This window comes from Solenopsis invicta, chromosome 4 (genome assembly GCF_016802725.1).
Source record: "Solenopsis invicta isolate M01_SB chromosome 4, UNIL_Sinv_3.0, whole genome shotgun sequence".
Lineage (NCBI taxonomy): Eukaryota > Metazoa > Arthropoda > Insecta > Hymenoptera > Formicidae > Solenopsis > Solenopsis invicta.
The window spans coordinates 6759981-6787594 of NC_052667.1; the positions used below are offsets into that span (position 1 = coordinate 6759981).

A 27614-nucleotide genomic window follows, 5' to 3' on the forward strand; every position below is an offset into this window, starting at 1 on the left:
TTTGGCTCTTATACTTTTTCACTCTTCTCAATTTTATTTATGAATTAAATAACTCGAGATATATAAATAATTTACAAATAGTTTAATAATTGAACAATTTTCTTTTCAAGTTAAAGGTCTAAGTAGTAAGAAGAAATTGAAAGATTTACAAAGATGACTCACCGGTACTGCGGTCAAGCAAGTTGGATGGAGAACGGACGCATCACCCTTTGATCCCCTCTGAATCTTGCTACTCGAATCGATAAGCGTAAGCGGCGAACTATAACCGATGGGTACTCCGTTCAAAAGACACACGCTCTCGGCCAGTAACTCAAAAACATGAGCCAATGGCAAGAAACCGAGAAAAACGTCATCCGGAAAGATCTCGACAGCATCGCAGAATGCTTTCAAAGTACTTAAGATATTTTTGTGAGAGAGAAGGACGCCTTTTGGCACTCCGGTCGAGCCAGACGTGTACATAATTATTGCGGTGTCATCGCTCTTCGGCGAATTAGCACTCGCACTCGACTTGTTGCCCATTTTGACAACGTCAGAGAAGGGTAGCAGTTGCACTCCATCCTGAAACAAGCGTACGCAATAAAAAATACCTAAAAGCAAAAAAAAGAGCATATGCATACGAATGGTCATAAATGACAATCTAGTCCTGCCATCAACGATTATGTAATAACAGCCACTCACAGTCAATATTATAACTATTAGGCAAAAACTTGTAAAAGAACATAAAATCAAAGACTCATGTGCGTCGCATCTGATAACCGGTTATTCAAAATGTTAATTAATGTTACACAATGATTATTTTATTAAAACTTACGTAACCATAAAAAAAGAAAGTCTGAATAAAGTCTCTGTATACTTACGACTTAACTCATCAAAGTCAAACGCCAATTCGTATTTAAAACTAATATTTCAAATGTACCTTATAACCTTTGGTGCTAGTCGGTTTGAGTTGATCTTCCAAATAGATAATTTTCTTAACCTCCGGCACCATGTCCAGCAGACGCTTGAATTTCGGCAGAAGTTCATGGCTGGTAATAACAGTATCGACTTCGGTTTCGTTGATACCGTGAGCGATAGCCTCGTCTCCCAAAGTCGCGTAGATCGTTACCACGGTGAAATTTTGCTTGAAGCACGCGTGTGCTGCTATCATCCATTCCGCTCTCGTCTCGGCGAAGATAACGATATTTTGACGTGGCTTCATACCAAGTTCTGCCAAACCTCGTCCGAAGGAAGCTGCCATCTTGTCGACTTCGCTAAACGACTTCCATTTGTACTCTCCCATTTTATACTGAAAAATAAATTGAATTCCACGAAATTAGTTTCCCTTCAACCTTGACACCAAGTACAACAATAAAAATATATAGACATGTTGGTTCCTCTTGAGAAGATTTTGTCCTTCAATTTCTTCTCTAACATTTTCATTTCTTGTATATAAAATAAAAACTTTGAGTATTAAGAGCATTAAAAGATTTGTTAAACGTCCACGTTACCTTTTTGAAGATTCTGCCATTAGGTTGAGGCTCATCCTCCTCCGCTAAGATTTGCCTAGTACCAAGACACCTTTTATCGCCGTGCATCTTGGCAACCCAAAGGAGCACCTTTTCCAGAGTATCGACCTTTTCGCGCTCGAGCATAACGTGCATCGGTTTCGGGGAATCGACGCTTCTGTACGTGACCTGATTTTCATCTTTGGAGATCGGACGGGCCTTGATCCTCCTGGAGGCCTTACGCTTCTCCCATGGTCGCTGAAGTATGAGATACACGGGGAAGGTCAGCAAGTCGTACATGTACGACAGAGCCTTGATCGCGTGGATCGCGCCGTAGATCCAGAAACCTTCCATTTCCCTGTTAAACATTTAAATGACCACTCAAATACTCGCATTTTAAATGTCGCTCCACTGATCAGAAATAACCTTCAACTACTTGTGAAATTTAGGAGTAAAACAAATTATACAACGAATGCAAATAAATATACGTAGACTAATAAATAGATCTTTCTCATTTTCACATCCTTTTGAAAACAAAAAGGATCATCATCAGTTATATAATTCTACCGTTGTGCTCTACCTCTTGCAGAAAAGATATAAAGTTTGAACATTAGTTATTTATATTCTCGCAACATTGTCTTATCGGATACCACAGTATCTTCTTTTATTTATCTATACGAATTATCTACTCGAAGCAGTGAACGAGAGTAAAGGCTATCATCAATAGAAATCATGCGTCACATATATGTTCTATAAATATAGTCATAAGTCAGTAATGGACACTATCTAGTAAATGCGGAATAAGCAACCGATAAGCGGCCAATTAATCATTGGAATTAATTTCTTCATGAATTTCTACTGAATTGGCGATTTTTATCTATTTTAGCAACGCACTTAAACATAACACTTATCATGCTGCGTGAGTAGAAAAGAAAGAGGAAGCGCTCTTAAAGACATATATCTGTCAATAGTTGAAGTGATACGATAACAAGCTATTGAAGCAATAAGATACAAGTTCAATCGTACGGTATCGGCGGTATGTATCAACAATTATAAGAATGTAATCGTATACTCCTTCAGCGGAGAGCTAGGAAAGCGTATCATTTAATTAAAGCTTGTCTTACAGCGTCACCTCGAAGTGAACATTACTGTTGCTTCTCTGATGCTAATGAAAAAATTAATCATGTTTCCGCTTAATCCACAAAAGTCGTTCGTACATATCTCCTTTAATGGCGCGTGTCATATGCATGTATATCCACAATCGATTTTCAATGCGCCAATGAAGAGAAAATATTTCACACGTTGACAATATTTTTTTTTTTACGATAAGACAGGAGATACGTTTGAATGGTAATCTAATCGATACTTAAATATTTAAGAAAGATTTTGCCTGTTGCAAGAGATAATTTGCAAGCTGCAGGAAACATTTTTCTCTTCCTTCTAATTGTTATGATGCATTCTTGGAAAGAATGGCTTCGTTAAAGCATTTAAAAATTTAGCTGGATACAGTCACTGACAATAATTTTAATAAGCCATCAAAATAATTATACTCAAGCTGGTTGCTAGAATGTCGAAAATTAGCAGCGTTGTTCATTGTGCTTAAACGTCTTTTATAATTATTTTCATCCATCCACCTCTAATTATTAAATGTTTCAGCAAAATCGTTCTTTCCATGTGGAAGCAAGAGTAATCATTCTTTTTTATCTTTTATAAAACAAGACTGCTAGGCCTAGCTGTTTATAACCGCGAGGAAGAAATAAATCCCGAAAGCTAATTTCACGTCCATCCCGCGGTCACAGGTTTCGAGAGGTCAAGCCCGATAAAATATCAATCCACCCGAGCGGAACAAAGTCAATTTAGACCAGTGGACTCGCATATCGATTTCTTTTTATTCTGCCACTGATTGCGTCATATCGTATTCGCGATATATCATCCCTGAACTTTATACGACGCACTTATGCCGCCTCTCACTCCCTACGTCGTTGTACAGCTAGGTCAATAGTTACTTCACGCTGCAATACGGTTATTAATCAAGTTTCTTTTGATTTTGCTGACCATCGATCGTGTATATGCACCGGTCAGACGGTGTCGCGCCGTATAATGCCGCGTGCATTTGATATTGCATACCAGGAGCAAATACGAGTTATGTCACGGTCAATTTCTGCAATTCAACTTAAAATGGCAAGTAGATCTGACGCAAGCTTTGATTGATATTACACAGTTTACAAAAGTATACATACCGAAAGCAACAAACTTTACAGTTCTCTTTCTTTTGCCAATAAATTAAACCTAGGTAAAGGACGTTTGAATAAAATGATTTTTTTTTATGAAAAGGATTAAAAAAAATTATATTACAATCTGTTTCTCGTTGTCACAATGTATGGCGGACGTTTCATCACATAAATCTTCTGTTCCGATATTCCTGGTATTGCGACACGGTCGTCTGAACACTAATTGCAGCGTTCCAAGCAACCTTGTACTTTTGTAACGTCGTTGTTGTTATTGTTAATATGTGTACAAATATAATGCTACTGCAAAACGTTACGACGTTCAACGTTCACACGCTACAATGTGCCTTCGAGTAAACGTCAGACGCAAAAGGAATAAAAAATTATTATTACATGATTCAAAAGCAATTAATAATACTTATACCTGATAATAATAATGTGCCTGTTTTCATCGTGAGAGCATTAAAAAATTAAATGTGTAATGTACGATAACATTCAACGTAAGACGATAGAAATTGAATCTACATTAAGAGTCGTATAAGAAGGAATAGCACCTTCATAATTACATAATTCATGAGTCTATAAGTAGAAGGAAAATAGAGAAATGGGACAAAGATATCGACGTACGACGCCAGTCTTTGAACTGCTTTTTGAAAATTTTATGGAACGCTCATACGATCGATATGTAGAAACGACTAGAGATTCCTTTAAGGATGTACAGGACATTTCTCAAAACATTAAGAAAATTATGGAAAAATTATAAATTGTTTTATATTGCATTTTTTTTTTCTTAATGTGGTAAAAAGTAATTTAATTTTTAATAACAAATGTAATAAATAAACTATAAAAAATATAATTATTCACACAACTTTCATATGAATACAGTTTATTTAAAATGTTAATATTAGACAAATTTTATTTACTTTGCAAGGACTGTACGACCAATACAACTTTAATCAAAGATACAGATTTTAGGAAATAGTAACTACTTGAAAATCTCATGATACAACATTATAGTATGACAAGATCGAAGTTGAGTTGTAAACAGATGTAACCTTATTTTTTTTATCAACTGAATCTTCATTTATCGTATCTCATGTCTCATACATTTTAAGTTGGAAATGTTGAAAAGAAATCTCATTAAATTGACACCACATATATACAATTATATCATAGAATTTATGATTTTACGATAAAGAACATTTAATGGCGCTGATAGGCTTCCTATACGACAATCAAAGGATTAAGATCAAAGTATTATAAGAGAAGACACCCAGACAATACGCAATCGAGATTCCAATATCGTTACGGACTTTGGACGTCGGCGGTTTCATGTTGCACGCGGCGAACGAATGGAGCCAACCGGTCTCTCGGGTCTTATCTGTGGTCGAGTACGTGTCCAAAAGGTCTCCGTGCGTATAGCGGAAGTCAAAGGGGGACGAAGAGGGGCATCTGCTATGCCGTAACAGGCGTCTCACGGTCAAATGCCGGAGTACATCATCCGTCGTCGGTGCTCTCGTGGTTTATCTTTCTCCGCCGATTTGTCGCACAAACCCCTCCTCTCCCGAATAAAAACTTTTTTTCCCTCGCGAGAGACGAACAAGGTCCAGCGAAACGAGCAGGAGTCGCGACATGAGTTCGGATTACGCTGTAATTTGTTATTCCCTTTGCAATGCGTCTAATACTCGACGACATATCCTTTAAATTTTATTTGTCAAGTACATTTCAAGACAAAAATGTTTGATTAAAACAGACTGAAGCAGTGAGCTTTGCAGAAGAAGTATCGTAAAGATAATATGGCAACGTAATAACGTAGGGATAAGAGAATTAAGTAAACTTATACAATATTACAGTCGCCCTTTGTTCTGATGAGAAATCGATGTCAGTGTTACGAAATGTTCATTCTCTTTTCTCATCTACGACGATTACAAGGCAATGAATTTCAGCTTTATTCCAGTCTATCGGAATTCCGACAAAAAAATTTTCCATAATTCATGCAGCCATAATGATAAAGTAATGATACGTTACTTTATCTAGCTCAAACACGTGTGAGATCGTGCTAGGTTCATTAAAAATTGATATAAAATGGGAGTGGCGGAGTCCATTAAAAATAAATATCCTACTATCTTGACTGTTTCCTTGAACGTAAATCGATGCAGGTTAAATCTGTATCTCGTAATGTGACTAATGTGCTCACTTGAAAATTTAACGATTAACACGTTTTCACATATCTGACGTATATTAAATACATTACACATTAATGCATTTAATCAGATAAAATGTTAAAGTAGATAAAATTACACAGAATACACAAAATTCACAAAAAAAAGGATAACCATAGATAAGAGCTACGCAGAAAATGATTGGAATGTAACGCAAACATTTCAACGGCATTTCACGTCGCGTTGAACTGCGAAGTTGCTGTGGAAAAATCCTATTGTAAAAAATTTATACAATACTTTTCCAAAGGGAATTGCAATCGACCTTGTAATAATATCGATTGCACATATTCTTCGCTGCTATCTCTATACAATAATTGATCTAATATTTCTCTAAGAAAAAAATGGAAAAGATACATGCTTACAACTGTACGTTCTATAATACAGCAACGTGAAATTCTGAATTTAACTTATATACCATGCTGAATTCATTAATTTAAACGAGAGATTTGAATCACACGAGTCACATATTTTTACATAAAATACTTAACATATGATTCACAGTATCGCATGCCGATAACATAGAGAAACAAAATCGTCATGCTAAGATGAATAAGAGATAAATAAATTAAAGCGATAGAAATAGTTAAATAATAGCAACAGCCGTTTGATCAGCGGCTAATCCCGGAAAAAAATTTTTGCACATGTATCAAATACGCCCATATATAAATATATAACATATAATTACATATTATAGGTTGGCAAAAAATAATGTCGTTTTGCTTCCTACGTAAGTGAAAGTTTTTACTTCGTATGAAAAAAAAATGCCTTTCATTTAAACAACAAGAGACTCAAATAACAAAATTCCGAAAAAAATCATCTGAAATTATCATCATCGGTCCAATATCAACTTTTCTTAACTAATGATAGTTAAATAATTTTTCCGGAATTTTATTTGCACTGAGGATGACTCCAAAGCGAGTCGGAACGTTCGTTTAATTATACTTGTATTAAATGACTTGTATTAAATAAACTTTATTAATAATTAATTTTGCCTCGCGCACGATATCCGCGCTGTACTCACTGGTCTTTGTATTAAATTACATTTGATTCTCTTGTTATTTAAATTTCTAGAGCCGTTGATTCAAGTACGCATTGTGTTTTGTTTTTCATTTACATAGAGAAAGAATGACGTAAAGAATTTTTTCGCCAACCTAATATAACTATATAAATACACAATTATATATATTTATACGTATATACATAGGGGCATATTTGACGTATAATTATATACAAAAAACTTTTCCCGGGAAGTTGCAATACACGTCATGGAATTTCTACGGCGATATAAGAAGATTAAATTAAATGGGGCGAAAAAATCAGAACGAGAAGAATGCAGATATATAGAGGAAAGCATGGCAATAAAATATAAAATGCGATTTAAATTGTAACATAGAAGGAGATCGCAAAGAAACGTGCTGCAATGCGACGAGGCTTAAATAAATCAAAGAGTCCGAGGAGGGTTCATCGGATGCGTTTCGAGAAGTTCTACGAGCGAGACCCACAGGCACGTTTAATTTAACGTGGCCGTCATGGGCCGTTTCGCATCCGGGAGCGCCGAGAGTAGAAAATGCGACAGAGAGAAAGAAAGAAAGAAAGAAAGAGAGAGAGAGAGAGAGAGAGAGAGAGAGAGAGAGAGCTCATGCGGGCGTACATATGCAGCCGTATGACGCGCGATGCATAGCGGTGCAAGGCTCATACATCTACGAGCTACGCAGCGGCGTATTCCCGTGCGTCTACGCTACGACTCACTGTTTATCGTCCACGATCATGGTGGCGGTTCTTTATCCGGTCGCTCTTACTTCCAAGATCGACACTTCACCCGGCGGGGTGCCTCTGTGCGCGATGCGGATTAATCGACACTGCAAGAAAAACCATTCCCAAAGTCGACAAGAGTTAGTGGTATCTCTGGGGTGCATGCGGTGCATTCGAGTACGCTTCTCGTCGCCGAAATGGCCCTCGACACGACGACGACGACAACGACGGTGCTGGGAGCCTTTCGATATCGGCTCGTCTTGGCAGATACGTCGAGAGGGCTTTTCGATCGTTTCTCTCCCGACCTTCGTACCACTAACGTGGACTTATCGACGCGCTCATTGATGGTTAAGAACAGGCAAATAAGGAATTTTCATTTATTCTTGGATGAGATTTAACATAAGCGCGATCGCACGTGCGAGATATATCTATTGTCTATCTTATCTTCAAATGTTTTAAATGTTGATAAAGTATAGACAATTGGTGACGAAAAGACACTTTGCTGGACCATAAACTCCAGTAAATCGGAGCAATACTCGTTTCTTCCAATATAGATTAACTTCATAATCTCGGTTTAAATATTTGCTTGTGTCTAGCTCTAAGAATGTGAAAACGATAAAGAGTAAATCAACTCGAGATTAAAGTTAATCTACATTGGACCGGTATAGATAAACGTAAAAATGGAAATAAAGTACACGTGGTGGTTCGCAGAAGCATATTCACTGTCAACGCAGCATCACGTTTTCAATTCTTCGGCCGACAGTAATATTCCGCAGTCGTAAAAATTCTTTAGGGAAAAAAAAACAATTTTGCTAAAGTACTTAAAAATTAAATTGAATACAGATCTGAAGATAATCTTTATAATCTCGGTTTAAATCATTTCCTGCGTTCTAGTTCTAAGCATTTGAAAGATAAAGAATAAATTGAATTGAGATTAAAATTAATCTATACCGGCAAAGTTGAACGTAAAAATGGAACGTTTTCAATTCTTCCGTAGATAGTAATATTCCGCAATCGTTAAATTTGTTCTTTACGGAAGGAACGATCCAAGTATCTACTGTGTTTAAAAATTCAATTGATCACAAATCTGAAAAATAACTTTGTTAAGCCATCAAAATAATTATGCTGGACTCTCAAACGGCAGAATGTCGGAATTGGCAGAATGTCGAAATTTTTCCAGCATTGTGCTCGTCATGCTTGAACATTCATCACAATTATTTTGATGGTCCAATAAAATTATTTTCAGATCTGTGTTAAGCTAAATATTTAGATACTTCAACGAAATCATTCTTTCCGTGTAGAAATGACTCATTTTCTTAAGTGCAGAATCATATACACTGATAAAACAAGAGAACGATTTTGTTGAAAATACAGATATGAAAATAATTGCTGCATCATTGGACATGGTATCTAGCGATATCTGGCTAGCCAATTCAAGAATATTTCCAAGATATTTCAGGATAAAAATCCTTGTTTCTCCAAGTCAATTAATTAATTTTTATTGCTAACATTGTTTTATATTCAAGTTAAGGAGTCTACATATATCACGAATGAATTACAAAATGCAAACAAAAGAACAATATTATTTATTGCGTTATAAAAATATTAAACAAACATTCAATATAAATGACAGTTGCTTTGCCATATTCTATTTTACAATTCAAGACTTTAAATTTAAGTTTTCTATTGATAATTTGCCTTATTGCACTTTTGAAATTAAAATTTATTAATTAAAACTTATAAATTTACTGCCGTTTCATTAAATTATTAATCTGATTTTCAATGTCCGTACTTGCTTTTAAAAAAGCTCCTTCCAACATTACTTTTTTCTTATTCTTTAAATTCTTTCACAAGTTTATTGCGTTTCTTTGATTCTTCAATATCACGCAATTCTTTCGCTTGGTTTTTATTTTCTTGCAATTGCTTCTTTATACCGGACATGCGCATTGGGAACAAAATAGATAATAGATTCAATTTTTTTTTAATAAAAAAAAAACTCTAGGTCAGATCTAAAATTCTAAGGATTTTCCAGGATTTTCTAGAATACATTAAATTTCAGGACAATTTCAGTACATTCAAGGATCGCTAAACACCGTGTTAAAATAATTACATTGCACTGAAAAAAGTAAAGTAACAAAATTTGGTAATAGTTTTCCAAATCCTTTTCTCAGTGCAACGTAATTATTTTAATAATCCAGCATAATTATTTTCATATCTGCACAAAACAAAATTTAGTATCAAATCAACAATCTTGGTTTCATATATAAACAAGAATATCAAATCTTGGAAGAATTTATAATCTTAAACAGACGTAATTTGCTTACATCAAGAAAATTTTTCTCTTCATGTAAGCAAATCGTGTCTGTTTAAGATTATAAATTTTTCGAAGAAGATTTATATTCTTGCTTATATATGAAACAATGATTGTTGATTTGATATTAATTTTTTTTTCTGTATGTATATTTTCAACAAAATTATTCTTTCAGTGTACATATAACAGTGCGCAATAATAAATCGGAAGTTTTTTATAGTCAAATAGATGCATTACGCGCGTACAAGTCCAACTGCTGCATATGCAACAACTAAATTGCACGCAACAATATAAAAAAAAATTGAAGGAAAAGCACTAGTGAAATATTAATGAATAATGCAAACGGAAAGGCTGAACTGGGCGTAAGTTAAGAGTACGCCCACGGTAATTGATTCTGTCCCTCGGTAAATTTTCCAAACTGAGAAGTCGCCATCTTTCTACATACAGTTCATGATTAACGTAACGACCAATAAGTTCTATTTCGTTACGTTAATCACAAACTGCGGGTATGTACACAGTAAAAAATAAAATGTAATTTTAACATTTTTACGTGTCCCAGAAAGTCCACTCTAAATTTTAAGTTAAAATAACTCAAAAGTTAAGTTAAAATAACTTAAAATAAGAGTTATTTTAACTTAACTTTTGAGTTATTTTAACTTAAAATTTAGAGTGGACTTTCTGGGACATTTTATTTTTTACTGTGTAGAAAGACGGCGACTTCTCAGTTTGGAAAATTTTCCGAGGGACAGAATCAATTACCGTGGATGCACAAGTTGCACGTAATAAACTTGATTTGTAAGAAACGCGCGGTCAATCTTCGCGCCATAAAAAGTGATCTAGCCATCACTCAATAGGTTTTAATCTGATTTACATCCGTCACGCGGTTTTGCCTGTTTAGTGAGCGATGAGTAAGCCCCGACGGGGCGGCTTCACTTACATCTCGTAACCGGGAAAATGCACTCGCGCAATGTAAATACTCGAGGCAATCAGAGCTGGAATCGGTACATCCCTACGCCGAATATCCCTTCGAATATGCGAGACGTCGCGTACGCGAAGAACTCCCCGATATCGTTCGCGATTTGCTCGCCGCGGTCTTCGCGGTCCGTTAACCGCGCGACGATCGACTCGGTCAAGTGCACTTTGCCCCCTGGCACAGGCGTGCACGTGACAATTCGCGGCGGATTGCTTGCATTTCCAGTCGAAACGCGAGCGCGAAGTATAGCGCGATAACGACAGCGACGACCCGAGAGTCAACCCCTGCGGCGCAGAGTTCGGCTCTATTCTGATTGTATACGCAAGATGTACAAAATTCAAAACACGCGATTCTAGCCGGACCAATCGCGTTTCAGCTCGCGCTCGATTTGTATCAAATAAATTATACATTAACACGTAAATTTTTATCTTCATCGCGAAAGTGCAAAGAGCATTTCGATTGCGAACAAAATTTATCGGATTTATGTAAGAGAATTTAAAATGTTCTGCGCCGTATGAAACGGACAAATAAGATGGATGGCAACTAATAGCTAAACAACCAAGATAAATAGTACGAAACTAGGAAAATAATGAGATGTTTGTTTAATTAGTATCGCGCGATGTTTTATATCTCCTCGCCACTTTTTTAACCATGTCCCTATGGGTGTACAAGTAATGTAAATTATTCAATATCGATAGTAGCTATCGAGTAGCATGCAGCTATAAATACAAAAGATATAAACGTGCGAGATATAAATGTACATGTTACTTTTTTCCATCTGTAAAAATAACGTTACATTTTTATTCGTCAGACGTACATCACCGATTTTAATAAAATTTTATGGGTGTGAAATGTTCACTCAAACATTTACTGCAATAAAGTTACGATGTTCAGGCATTCTCGAGAAAATGTTTAAATATCTCTAGCATCTATAGTACTGTTATACTATACTGTACTCTCTAAAGTGTGAAAATCCTGCCATTCTTTATCAAGACTGGCAGGATTTTCACACTTTTAGAGCGGGATTCCACTCCAAAGATTTTAGAGAATAAAAAAATTCAGTAAATTTACATATAATAGACGTAAAAATTACACGATTAGTCCCGCAAATATAAAAAAAAAAAATCATGTAATTTTATAGAAATCATGTAATTCCACAAAAAAATATGTAGATTCGCTTTTATTGAGTAAATATACCTTATTTTATACGAAAAATTACGTTTGTAACAGGATATTTAAACATTATAATTATCTAAAATTTTTGTAACATTATGCAATACAACAATATTTCACATATTGTTGTGAAATATAATGCGATTAATGTTCACTGTGCATGCGTGAAAACTCTGCTCAATTAGCATCACTATATACGGGCACATTGCAGTGAGTACACCGTTAAAAATGTCATAAAATTTCATGAACTTTTAATATACAATAATAAATGATATTTAAGTCACTTGTAACTCAAATAATTTTCAATGTACATGTTAATGAAATTAAATTTAAATGAATTAAAATATTAAAAATAATACAAACGTTAATGATATTTAGCCTCCTTTACATGTTAATTAAAAGTCATTAATAAATTTCTAACAGTGTAGTCATTCTATTGTTTTCAACATGTATGATAAAGAAACAATATTTGAATGTATAATATGTAGGTAATATTATCAAATTGCAAAACGCGTATTGACCTTATAACTAAATTTACTTCTGCATCTGCTTAATTACAAATTACAAAATCAACCTTAGCCTTGTATATTACAAATTTACAAACGCGTGGAAATTTACAACTATTTAGTAACTTTACTATAATATTATAGTGGGTAATTTTAAGAAAATTTTTTTACAGTGTTGAAGAATGATACTAGAATTTTCTCGAGAATGCCTAAATATCGCAACTTACGACTTTACCGTAATAAATGTTTGAGTGAATTCTACACACCGTATAATTTTCTTAAAATCGCTGATGTAAATACATTCCCCTTGTTTATTTTATTTCTGTTATCCTTATCCAATTCAACAGATCGCGTGTTAATCACGTGATTGGATTATTCCGGTACAGTACTTTGTATACGTGTATATATATATATATATATATATATGCACACACACACACACACACACACATTGTACAGCTCGTTACAGATGTGCCTGAGGTTCGATTTTAAGCCGGTATTCATAGCCAATTCTTATATTTAAGACCGTCTTAAGTATCATCTTAAGATGTCATCAATCAATCAGAGAGCCGTATTAGCATCTTAAGACATTACTTAAATAAGAAATAAGAATGAACTGTGAATACTGGCCTTAGAAATTCATGATCAAATGCTGCGTGATCACCGTAAAAATGAATAAGAAACGTGGTCCCTAAAATCAAACTCCAGACATATCTGGTACGAGCTGTACTTAATACACATCCTATATGTTACTTTTTTCTGTCTGCAGCAGTAACGGTAACATCGTTACATTTTTATAGTAATGGTAACGAATTTTGTCGTTACTTTATTCTATTATCTACTTCTATTACCTTTGTCCTGTTCAATAACGCGCTGAACTCGTGATTGGATAGAAATATTCCGATACAGTATTTTATACCTTGGACTGCATGAATAATTTACAATACTATAAATTTTCAGTACCGGCGGTAATTATTGGAATGCATTATTAATGACATTGCATTATTAATGCGTTTAAAAAATTCTAAAAATGAGTATACCAAAGACAAAAAATTATAAAAATTATTTAAGTTTAATGTAAAGAAAAGCTTTATACTAAAAAGTTCCTTAGAATTTCAAGCTTTGATACTCGTTATTAAATTTAACATTGATTATCAAATAATGTAATTTTAATATCTATTATAACTTACTATAGCATAACAAAAAAGTTATGAAAAAGTAACAAGAACACTAAAGTAAATCATTACATTTTAAAATTACATTTACTTGATAATAAATATAAAATGTAATAATAAATATTGAAACTTGAAATACTTCAAAGCATAAATATATTACATATATGTCCGTATCACACTAGCAATTGACGATTGTGTCTGTTCATCCAGCAGCCTTTTATTAACCAAGAGACGCAATCGCCAATCGCTAGTATGATTCGGGCATTATAAATATCGCAAGAACGCGCACCTTGTGCCAGACTTGTTTTACAAGACTACGATCCAAAGTGCATATTGCTTGATAACTATTCAGATTCGCGATAAGAATCGACGGTACAAAGAACGAGGACAATGTTCATAGCACCCGCACTCAAGCTTAATCTCCGCTCCGCGTGATTACGAGAAATTTATTGCCACGCACACCTCTTCGTAGTAGTTTGATGCGTGTAATTAATTTTGACGGGTATACAAAAAAAATCTGAAAGCAATAAATTGCGAACGATGACGGGGAATTTGTCGCGCAACGTTTCGCAAGAGAATTCGCTGTAAGGAGGAACGAAAATCTGAAGTCAGGCCTTTCAAAACGTCTCAAAATCGCGTCTCGTTTTGCTTACTTTACCGAAAAAAGAGCCGAGTGTAATATGTACAAAGTGTTAAAAAAAAAAAAAAAAAAAAAATGCTATTATCTTTGTGACACGAGAAGTTGCCAACGTGCGCTGACAAGTTGGTGAAAAGGTTAAATTCAATAGCCGCCTGTCTTCCGAGGGTTAAAGTCCGATGAGCATAATTATATTTCAAAACATTGAGTAATCGCATTTCGTACAACGCAACTTTTTGCGACGAGATTTCGTGCGTGCGAGCTCTGGGCTCCTTTCCACTCGGTCGCGTCGATCGACGAGTCCGAAGTTCGGTATTATACGAGTGAAGACATACAGAAAGGACGTCGTAATACCGATAAAGATCCGTCCACTGGCACTATTCCACATCCGCGTTGCGTCATTACTCATATTCGTGGCAGCCTTCATTCACCGTTGTATCGTCGCAACGCACACTCGCAAGAGTGTTGCGCGATCGATTGAGCTTTCCGATGCATTATATATTGCCGGATATATATAATTAAAACGCGAGAACAATGCTGCTTATTTTAACTTGTGTCGTAACGTAAGCGCCGCTGTTGTTGTTTTTATTATTAATTGTTTTTGGACGGTGATCAAATTGTCTTAAATGACGCAAGTCCCAAAGTGCATTTTCTTCGATCATTTGTACATTAAGGAAAATCAAGTTGTTAATTCGATTAAATTTTTCAATTGATTGAATTTTTTCAATCTAAATATTTACTGTAAATATTTGGATTAAACACGTAAATAATTTACGTAGTTAAATTAAATATATAAATGCTTAAACTGAAGTGTTTTATGTATTTAAGTCTAATATATTATAAATACTTGAATTGAAAAAATTTAATCAAGTTGATGAAAAATTTAGTCAAGATAACAACTTTTCTTTCTCCGTAATTTATTCGACGGTCGTGTAATAAAATTAACGTTAAATAGCTACGTGCATTCTTATAGAAAGCATAAAAAAAAATAATTATTTTAGTATTGGGAGCTGTATGTCTCTCTCAGCCAAAAGTTTCATCCAAATATCTCCGTTTCGATGGAGTGGAGACAATTTAAAAAATGACTGATGAAAGTATTTATTTCACGTCAGAATAAATGTGAGAAATAGCCATGGGTAGGGCATGGGCTTGCTTTGACACGAATTATGACGAGCGTTAATGCAACAGTTCCTATGAATCATCGCATGTCTCTGAGAATCGCAAAAAGGCATTGCCCTCTTTAAACAACTACCGTCGTTTATACCATCGATTTTATGGGTTCCAGTACTTTTACTTGAGAAGAAATAAATTTTTTTTCAAACTGTTGAAATTGCTTTCTTCCACGCTAATTAGGTTAATCTTGGCCCTTTTTCAAGAGATGATTTTATTCTTGTTACAGTATGTCAACATTGGTAGATACTTATAAGCGCTATAATATTATTTAATATTAAATAATATTCCTAAAATATTAATAAAAAGTAATTATATGTTATATATTATATGAATATTATATGAGAAATAAATAATATTATTTACTTCAATATTTTAAATTATCGGAAATATTATAAGCCTGAAATTTAATAATTATGAAGTGTATGAATATTTTATGTATAATAATTCATATTAATTTTTAACCACAATAATAATTCGTAGAACATTTTCATAACATGCCACGGAAATATTGAAATAATATACTACGAAGATTATATAAAAACAGATATATAACATTAATACAACATTCCCATAATACTAAAATAATATTAAAAATATTAAAAAATATTTTCAAAATATTATTTTAATTTTTAATAATATTCGTATAATATTCTAAGAATATTGTGTGCTGCTTATAGGGATACTATACATATATGTATATTGAAAAAACGTCAAAAACTGTCTATAACAAAAGTTGATGTCATTTGAATAATTTACAATGCTATTTCGTATAAGTGAAGATGAATCTAAAAAATATTTAAATGTTATTGTAATGTACGAATTTCGGAAAAGCACAAAAATGATATATGCTGTCTACAAAAAATTATAAATTTCTCAAGTTTATCACAAACATTTTTGCAGCATTTCTACCATTTTTGTTCCATTCATGCGTTATAATGACACACAAATATTTTCTTTACTCATTTTCGCTGACACTGTAAATAACTTAAATGGGACCAACTTTTTGTTACAAATTGCACTCGACGTCATCAGCTTTCCAATACATAACTTCTCGTATTATCTGACAGTGTTGAAACATTGTAACAAGAGCGATGCCAAAAAGGGCCAAGCACTTTTTTCTTGCACTGATCCAATAACGAATGCCATTCAGAGCCACCGCTCCTCTCCCTTTCGTTGATGTACTTACGTACTACGAACCGACCTTGGCTAACTTCGTTTGACAAAACAAGTATCGGCATTAACGCTGCTGACCCAATTTTACAAGCACACACGTATCTTAAGCACATAGAAACAAGCTGCACTCATATCCGCAACATACGAATGACCGTCCTCTACGACGCATTTAGTGAACGTGACACAATCGTATATGCAAGATAATTCGACACCGCGCTAACAAGCTTCTAAGGATTGTAATTTAATCCAAGTCAAATAAGACAGCCCGGACGTTCCCTGTGTCGCATTCGTTGATAGAATAATCCTCGGAAAATATTCAAGGATGACGGAAATACCTGATATCATTCACTCGCATAAATTTTTATCTCCATACTGAATTTACCTCATTTTCTGTAAATTTATGTTAACTAGATAAATATTGCAAATGACCTCAACGTTTGCTTATTCTCTCAAATAGAAATTGTACAAATTGGATACAAATCTCGAATACAAATTGTTCTTTTTACTCGCTCAAAAGCTTTCGCGAACTATTTATTAAATTGTTAATATCCCTGCGAAAAAAACTTGATTGTATAAAATTTGAACTAAACATTTCAAACATTTATTCTTGTCATGGCTCAATATATATATATATATATATATATATATATATATATATATATTTATATATATATATATATATATATAATATTTATCTATTGTGTATGCAATTTATCTAATCTCTTTGATGATATAACGCTCCTAATTACTCCGCAAACTTTGTACAAACTTTGTATACGCGTTAGGTTAAACGATTTTTTTTGCTCTTGCTTGTTAACAATTCAAATCCATTTTTTAAAAGTCAATATGAATAAAACAATATTATAGCTTCTTGAAAAAATTTGTAAATTAACGGACTACTAACCTGTTTTAAATATAATCTAAATAATCTCTTTTAATTTAATAACGAAGATTGTAAAGAAGTCTAATTAAAAAAAAAGGAATAAAAAATATGGTTTGTTTAATGACATTGCATGTGAGCGGACGGAAGAAAGATGAAACACGAACTGGTTTTTACATAATAGTCTACTGGTTATGTAATGATTGAAGCATCCTCGATCAAAATGTGTTAGCATTATCTTCCTCATTACGTAGACAAGAAAACGCGTTGAAGTAGCATCAATGCATCTTTTTTGCCGCATAATGTTTAAGTAAATAATAAATATTACAGTTAAGATAATTAATTATATCAAAGCGTAAAACAATATAATCGGTATCCCGAGACGCTCAAATATCTCGTGAAATAATCTTTCCGCCTTTTTGTTCTGCACAATCGATGAAAATTTTGGATATTAATATGATTGATGGTATTATCGGTCGCATATAATAATAATATTAATCAAGTGACATTGACAAAATTTATTGACATTGTACCGACAACGTTAATTGATAAGAGAGGCTATCACTCTCGTGATGGACGATCAATATCCTCCAAGGACATCGTAGAAAATTGCGTTCATGTGGTCGCGCGAGTCTATAATATATCTCATATTTTGTATCAATTAAGTGTAAATAAAAAATGATGGAATATAAAAGCGGCGCATACGAGACAATAACAAGTTTCACGAAAGTTCATTATAACAAAATAAATACACTCATGTTCATCATAATAAAATACAGAAAAAGATTCAAAAAAGTTGATAACGCGTTTTGACATCGATTAGTTACGTCTTTACGCAGATCATTCGACCCATTACGTATAAGTTTATCACATTCACGTGGCATCAATGATCGTCGTGATACGATCTTGCGAATGTAAAAGCGGCAAAGTACAGAATGCGGTGAATTAATTAAATGCGTCAAAGTGCGAATGATTCGCGCTGGTTTGCGATCGCGATTAAATTGCGAGAGAAAATCCCCTGTTCGTCGCAAATGTTTGATTTGACACGGTACTATACCGCACGTAATGCGTGTATAAATTGAACTGCTACCGAAAACCAGATTGGATCAATTGTTAAAGTCGGTAAACAAAAAAATCCCGGAATCCGCACTCTTTAATTTACCGTCCGTCCGACACGATATACACAAATAGTAGTCTAAGGCCCTGCGTACAAGACGAGAAATATCAGACATTAAAATTAAGAATTAAAATTTTTGTTTCCTCAATAAACACAACACTGAGGAAAAAAGTTGTTTGTTAAGTTGATTAAAATTTTCCATTTGATTAAATTTTTTGTTTATTTCAAGTATTTACGTATTTAAGTTAACTTTTAAGTAAGTAAGTAATCAAAGTCATGTAAGCAAGAGATATGTGGAGTGTTGACAACACTCCAAAGAAATGTTATCATTGCTGTCGTATTTTTTATTAGTATATTATATTTAAATTTATGTTAGTAAGCCCTTAGAAGATAGAGAAATGTAAAAAAATTAACTTTAAAATTTGTAAACAATACTTTTTTTCCAGAACAAGGTTTCTAATCTCACGTTTCTTCGTTTCCTAATGTACTGTGGCCCCCACTTGCTTAAAGTTCAAGTTTAATCAAGTTGAAAAATTTAGTCAATTTAATAACTTTTTTTCTCAGTCTATAGATAAATAGTAAATTACTTTGTATCTTGTACGAGACACATTTATGTCTTATTTGCATCCCTTGTGTGTTTAATGTTCATTAAAAAAATTAATTCTGAAGTTTTAATTCCTCTTCTTAGTACATCTAATGCTCCTCTATTGAGCGCAGAACTTAAGACGAACATCGCGTTCGAGTACGATCTAACAGGAACTTTCACAAATACATTGAAGAACAACTTAATGGAAGTGGTTGAAAGAAGTGAGGAAGACAAAATGAAAAATGATCTCACGCTATAGAAAATGTAATTCGTTTGTTTAAGAACTTCTTAGAAATTTTCCGATTCTTGCTTAAGTAGAACGTCCAATAAAACTTCGTTCTAAATAGATGCGATAGTTTCTAATCCTGCATTTAATTATACACGAACGCGTGAGGAATTTCTGAAGTGTTATGGAAATTATATAGATGACATCTACACGGAAAGGACAATTTTACTGCATCTAAAAATTTAGCTAATTACAGATCGGAAAATAATTTTATGTTAGGCCATATCGGAATAATTACGTTGGACGGCCAAGCATGATAATATTGCTGCAGTTTTGACATTTTAGCAACCAAGTTGTCTAACATCCGATACAATTTTTGAATGGTTCAACATAATTACTTTCCATATTTCAGCAAAATTGTTCTTTTCGCGTAGGTCACTGAAAATCGTGTTATCGACGATACCGATTCGTCGCTCTGTGTTAAGAAAGAATTATATTCTCTACTTGCATAGAAATTCCAACCGTTATGTAATAATAACGAACGATTCGAAGGAAGGGAAATCTATGCTGCTTATCGCACCGAGTCGCGTTGAAGTACATTCGCTAACGTTCGTGCATGCGTTTCCATTAATAATTTTCCAGCCAGATAAAAATAGGCATTGCATTTTTCACGCTTAGATTACACATGACCTGAATAGAAGCGGCTCGATCGGCAAGAATCAACGGACCATGAACATATATTAAATTATCGCGTTCAGAATCAGGATGTGACGATTTGTACACGATTATACATTTATCAAGACGAGCTGGAGTTTGATCCCACAATCGCGTCGGTTGGAAAAAAAAAGAACCCAGGTTTCACGTCGCAAGAGCGGAAGGGAACTGACGGAAGAGAGACCACGAGGGGAAAGATTTCACGCTGCATCGCCATTATTAATAACCTGTGTGCGCGGCCAACGATGAAACCACCATGTACTACTTTACGGATTGTTTCCGTCTAGGCGATCATCCACGTCCGTCTGGCTCGAACACGCTACGCGTCATACTTAATGCTCGCGACTCGATGCTGCAATCGATCACGCTGATGCTTGACGAACGTGTCGATTAATTTCCTCTTAGCGTTAGTTAGCAGAATAGATGAGGAATCTGTTTCGCCAAATGAATATGGATGATAAAAGAGATAGGATAAAATAAATTTATATATTCATTATGTTATCTTTTAAAATTCATCAGAATAGTTAAGGAAATATTTACGAACTTACTTTAAGCTAAATTTATTTAAATAAAAAGTTTTATGCGCGTTAATCCTAATCGGAAATAAAAATAATCAAAAAGAACTAAAAACTGAATAAGATATATGGTAAGAAACAGTTTTTCTACTCCGATGCTGAAAGAAGCATAATATATTGAGAGAAAAAACTAGTAATTCAAGTAAAAAAACAACTAATTTTTACTCAGTGTTTTACTTCGAACATAAAAAAAAACCCGTTCTTATCTTGATTCTTGACACTAATATATTTTGCTTTGTTATACGTCTTTATGTGTATTGAAACATAGCAAAAAGTGATGACTATAGAAAAACCAGTATAAAAAAAAATTTGCATATAGAGATGAAAAGAAAAAAAGGTGTTTTTGAATTCGGAATAAAAAGCCCAGTAAAAAAAACTAGTTTTTTTAAAAAAATGTATTTTTTACAAGATACTAAAAAAAGAGACATATAATTTATTTTTCTTAATATTTGTTGTTGAAATGTTTGATGTACGTTTGATATCTTATTATTTAATATTTTTATGTCCTTAAAAATAAACACAAGAGAGATGTGTTTTTTTAAACAACATGGGCTTTCAATTTATTTCCTACTTCCAATCTACAATAAATCTCTAATCTATCTATCGTCATTTAATCATACATTTTGCTTGTTTAATCTTATCTTTATACAGAAATCTTTTGAACAAATGCAAAAACTGAATTCTAGAACAATAGTACACTGTTAAAGTACAGAACATATAAAAAAATATGGAATACATTCGAGTAAAACATTTTTCGAGGTCGGCAAGTAAAAAAACTGTTTCTGTACTGAATTTTTGACTCAAAGTTTCTAGTTATTTTTTTCAATTATTTTTATCTCTAGTTGAGAAAATACCGACAACGTTTTAATTAGTATTTGTAAGAAAAATGATTTGATTTATGAGTAAAGATAAAAATTGCGTTACGAAGAATATAACAAGAATTTCAATAATTGCATAGTCATCAATCATAAAATGACTATCAAAATAGAAATCATCGAATGTCGACGGAGATTATTTATAATAAGCTTTTTTTTGCCACGATGAAAAAATTCACACGTAATCTGTTCTAAGTCTACACGCCTGCGTAAAGAACAGTAAAGAGTCGAGAGATGTTATTCCGCCAATCAATTTCAGCCGCGTAAAACGCTAGAGTGATTATGACTACTATAAAGATAATTTACTAAACCAATATGTAAGTTGTGCACCTCCATCATATACATGGCGTGCACGCCCCCGGACGTTGAAATTACTCGAGTTTCTCATAAACAACTTATAACCTGCAGCGACGCGAGGTATGACGAACGTGGAAAATTCTAATTTTAGCGGCATGCACATTTGGAGAGAGCCGGCAAGATCGAATAAATATTTGCAAGCTGGCGCGATGCCATCCTCGTTTGCGTAAATCCTTCGTTCATTGATAGAGGCGTCGAACTGGGGTGATGATCGCGTTCGATGTTGACCGTGAAATTGTGAAATCGATCATTCCACCGCGAATTGATAGAGCCTCGCGAATGGATAACGATTGAACGACTCGCATTGAATGATGAAGCACAGTAATTTATCGCTGATCAGGAAGTTTATGCAACGACTGACTCAGAATCGACAAAATGTACGTCAACGTGAAGCGGGAACAATGACGACTCTTTCGAGGAAGTACCGCAAATTCGCTTCCACTCGATCTATCAGAGGGACCCATTAATGTCCATTTTCACTAATGCATGTACTTTGGTCTCGGTTCAATACTCATTTGCTCCAGTTTTTAGAATGGAAAACAGACCACCGAGAAAACTGATCTAATTACATTAATAAAACTTGTCTAGTCGAGCGTTTCTGGTGAAACCAAGCAGAATTTCTGATTCGTCTTTTATTATAATCAATAACGTTTGATAGATTTTGCTATAATCTGATAATCCCTACAAGATTTCTGATTCGTCCGTTTTTGAGCAGACGTACTGGTTGAATCTAGATGCAACAAGACTCCTTTCCCAGTGATAGAATGCAAATTAATTCTCTGACGACCAACGCTTTTTTCTCTGTCACTTTCCAATCGGTCACTGGTGTCTGACCGGTGCTTTGGAACGGGATTTTAAGCTCTAAAAAATTGTGGCTCTAAAAAACCTAGTTGTTCCAACATTCCAGAATACCATTTCGCAATTGACCCAAAACATTTTTCACTCTTTTTCTTTTTATTCGAATTTGAGGCAGAATAGTTCAAAATTGAATACGCTTAGGTCTTCATATCTCCGGTTGGGACCGAGATTAAAGACAATTTCTATTGCAAATCGTAAATTTGGCGAGGGAAGTGAAGACGAGTGGTGGGCTCAACGTCGTTCGTAGAAGACGTTACGGTACATCGCGTCAGCAAGGAATGCGCGGCAAATTCCAAGCTCCTGACGCCCACAGGTGGCGGACGATTACTCGCAACGATAAGCAACAGCAAGTACAAACACACAGAGCGCCCATCGCTTACCTCACGAGTTCGCGACAACGGTAGGTTCCTCCTCGCGGCTTCCTGCCCACCGAGAGATCGCTTCCAGCCGGTTCGCTCTTCCCACCGCGCGAGAGAGGAAATTATCACTACGCGCGATTCAAGGATGTTGATCCAGGAACGGTGTGGGTGTCGCGCGCACGTGTGTGCGTGCGTGCGTGCGTGCGTGCGTAAATGTGGTCCGCGCGCTGCACGCCTCCGTCGCACGTTGTGTTTCACACTCGCGGGTGTGATGTGTGCCGTGTACGCGACGGCACCGAGGTGTGAACGACGGCAGACGGACGACGGGGTGTGCGGTGTTGCGTGAAGGAGAAGAGGCGAGGATCGGAACGGCGCGCTTCGAGACGGTCGACGAACGACTGTTGCGTGCACTCGCGTCCGTCGCGCCGACACACCGCGATTCACATACCGCTTCTCGACCACCTTTGATCTTTGGCCGCGGACCGATCGCGCGTGGACCCTGGGATCTCGCCCGATAACGCCACGCGACGTAGATGGCACCGACATGCGCACACGAGGCGCCGGGACAGCTGTTCGCGAATCCGGGATTCTCGAACATCGGAGAACGGAGGGGGGAGAGAAGGATACCGACTGCTCTCGTAAAACGAATCCGACACGCGTCCCGCTTTCCCGGATGAACTTTCGAAAGCCCGTTGACTAACGATGCACGTGGCGACCTCGAATATGTTAATTTCCGCATCGAAGAAATTGCCGAGTCTTTTCCTTAAAAAAAAATAACGATCGTTCCTTTCGTATTGTGCTTAATGATAATTTGCAGACAAAAAATAGTCTTGCTGCATCAATTAGAAATCTGTTGGATACAACCAGTGCATCTAAAAACGGATCTATCTAAAGACGAATTAGAAATCTTGTAGGAATTACTCGGTCATAAAGTCTATCAAATGTTCCAATTACAAATTCTCAAGTTCCTGTTGTAATAACCAGAAACTCCTCTTGGTTTCACAAAAACGCACTCGATCATACATGTATATGTCTCGTTGACATGATAAAATCATTTTTCTCAGTATGATGAAAATAGTACACAGGAGAAGGTGATCTGGGTCGCGTAGACATTACGGCCACTTATATTATTGCCGCTATGGAAATATTTGTTTAGTAGCCTGCCATTATGTAGTCATGCTAATATTCTAACGTAATATTCTAACTGAGAAAAAAATGTCAACTTGAGTTAGAACTTTTAACTTGATTAAATTTCTTCAATTCAAGTATTTAAAGTATTTAAATACATAAATACTTGAAGTGAAGAAATTCAGTCAATTTTTTTTCTCAGTGCACAACAGTCGACATGAGATTTTGCTAATATGAGCCCTTGTTTAGAGTAGGCCCTAACCTAATTTTTAAAAACTTGCGAATTTTTAACTTAATATGAATAATACTTTTCAAAATTAACTTTTTAACTAAATTTTATAAGCTTATGCTATTTTATAAGCTTAGCAATGCTATTGATTATGAACATTATTGTATAAAATATAAGTGGGTGACTTATAATACATATAATGTCTAACTAACGTCGGCTTATCGCTTCCGTTTAGCGCGGTTGACAATGATCTCACGTACGTTTCACAGAATGAGCCTTGCAAAACGCGATTCCGTCGATACACCGAACCACGTGGTACTCGTTAATCGGATTGTGTCACGTCTACATATCGAAAGACGACCGAATAATCGATGTACCGATTCACCGTAGTAATAGTAACATAGTAACACATGCGACGACGTCACGCGGCCAACCAGGTCGGCATCTGAGTGTCCTCACGGCCGGAGCGTGCTCCGACTTCCACAAACGATCTAAATCAAGTCAGAGCATGTGGGAACCAATAATACTACGCCACGTTAAAAGCTAGAGAAATGAGTAATCGGAGAACCGCTTGGTAACCACAGTAAAGTCACTAAGTCTCCGGATATATGGGACGGAAAAGAAAACTTAGTAATTTCAAAGGAAACTCGTGACTTCTCGTCGAAATAGCTTTCGACGAGATCCAAGGTTAAATAAATTCTAGCGTGTAATAAAATTGGAAAATTGGTTAAAATCATTAAAAAATTTGACGCTCCAACAACTGTCACCAGAATGAAGTGAGTTAATATATTTTTTAAACTAAATTAAGTTAAAATTAATGGCTTATAAGATTAATTTAGTTAAAAAGTTAATTTTGAAAAGCATTATTCATATTAAGTTAAAAATTCGCAAGTTTTTAAAAATTAGATTACTCTAAACAATTGTAACGTGAATCATCAAATAAATTTAATATTTTATTTGCAAATTAAGTTAATATAAAACAATAACAAATATTGCTTTTTATGTGGAAATGTATTTTTTTCATAATTTTTTTCTTTTACGCACATAAATTGTTAACTTCGGAAAAAAGTTAATAAAGTTTGTATTTCAAAAGTAACTAAAGTTAAAAACTATTAACTTTTTTAATCTTATTTAATTTTTAACTTTTTAACGATTCACTACCCAATCCTGACGAACTCTATATGTTTAAAACAGTAACTGGAACAGTTATCCAAGTACTTAATTTTCTACAGGTCAAAGTTTAGCGCTAACCTAATCATAATATGAAAGATTCGCGATGAAGCGGACAAATCTCATCGTCAGACCATAACGAGTCTTCATAACAAGTCATTATTTGTAGTAGACTGTTTGGCTACATCGAGAAGGTCAGTATACACTTGGCCGAGTTGTAACTTGTCAATCAATGTTTTCAATGTAACCTTCTCGACATTTATCGACTAGCTGAGTGTTCAAATTTCAACCACAAACAAAGCAGGAATTTAAGTATAGAACGACCCTGATGTTCTAAAGACTGGTAAAGAATATCGGAGATTTTCAACGGCTAATAAATAAAAATTTCCTGCATCATTCGTCTCTTCTCTTTTTCCACCTACGTGTCGGACAGAAAAAAAGGAAGGACAAATCCTCTATAAGCACTCCAATATTTTTAGAATATTATACAAACATTAAAAATAAAAATAATATTAAAATAATATTCCGAAAATATTATTCAATATTTTAATTATTTTAATGGAATATTATATTAATGTTACATGTCGGTTTTTATATAATATTCGTAGTATATTATTTCAAAAATTCCGTGGAATATTATGAAAATGTACTACGAATATTATTGTGGGCAAAAATTAAAGTAACTTATTAAAATATTCATAAACTTTATGATTAGTACAAGTTACAATATTCTTGATAATTTAAACTATTGAAGTAAAATATTATTTTACTTCTCGTATAATATTCATACATCATCAGGAGTGAGCATATTATAACCTTATTATTACTATTACTTAACATTTCAGGAATATTATTAAATTTAACATTAAATAATATTGTAGCGCTTACAGAGTATAAGTGCTACCACCAGATACTCGAATAATATCGAATAATATCGAAACGTCTGTTTAAAATCAGCTTGAAAACACGTCGGCGAAGCGCTCTTTCCCAGCTCACCCCGTATATCGAAAACATTGCGGAAACGTCGCTTACATTCTCACAGGCCGTGGCTGAAGGATGTCACGCGTGGCGAAGGGCTGCTCTCTCTCTCTTTCTCTCTCTCTCTTTCTCTTTCACTTCCACGTCACGTGTCGGAAGAGTACTCCCACGGCCTCCGGTTCCCCGCGGACGCGATCTATTCTCAATGATGCTCGATCCGCGACGCCATCGCCGTCGATGCACCGTCGATCATCCACCCGAAGGACGGTTCACCACCACGCGCACGACGCTGCGAGCTTACCGTATCACGCGCGTACCACACGACCGGCGACCACGGGCGCCCGTACGCACTGACGCCGACGCGGGACACGGACCAACCTAGGGATCAACGCCGCGGCCATCTTGCCGCCTGAAACTAGCGGGATCGATGGGACGCTGCGAGCGTCTCCTGTCGGTAGGGCGCGACACGACACGACCTTCTCTCGGTCAGATGTTTACCTTCCCATCCCTCCTGCCCCGCCGCATTTTTAGCCCGCACCATTTACGAAAACAAAAAATCCCACAACGAAACCTCTCGAATGAGGTTCGTTTTATGATTCGCGCTCGAGTTTCCGGAGTCGAACGACCGCTCTATCGCGCGACTGCGAGTAGAACGACCTCTTTATTGCCCGCGCTCCATTTAAATTCTTCCCGAAAAGGGTTAATTCGAAGCGGTTGATTCCCACGTCTCCGACGTCTCGCGCGTCATCCTTGAC

General features: G+C 35.2%; 1 protein-coding gene across 6 annotated transcripts in view; it reads right to left on the reverse strand.

The window, feature by feature from the left end:
• LOC105196248 (long-chain-fatty-acid--CoA ligase 3) overlaps positions 1-27614 on the reverse strand; it is a 34252-nt gene that overhangs the window by 3571 nt on the left and 3067 nt on the right. The window contains exons 1-5 of one of the 6 annotated variants that reach the window (XM_026136920.2): positions 26914-27211; positions 7684-7793; positions 1488-1842; positions 917-1285; positions 163-558 (exon numbers count right to left, since the gene is read on the reverse strand). In XM_026136920.2, the coding sequence (XP_025992705.1) occupies positions 163-558; positions 917-1285; positions 1488-1842; positions 7684-7703 (1140 nt within the window). In that variant the 5' untranslated portion in view covers positions 7704-7793; positions 26914-27211. Of the gene's footprint in view, positions 1-162; positions 559-916; positions 1286-1487; positions 1843-7683; positions 7794-23375; positions 23807-26913; positions 27213-27614 lie in introns of those variants that run through there. The other 5 variants (XM_026136919.2, XM_026136918.2, XM_011162062.3 and 2 more) reach the window with 5 other exon arrangements.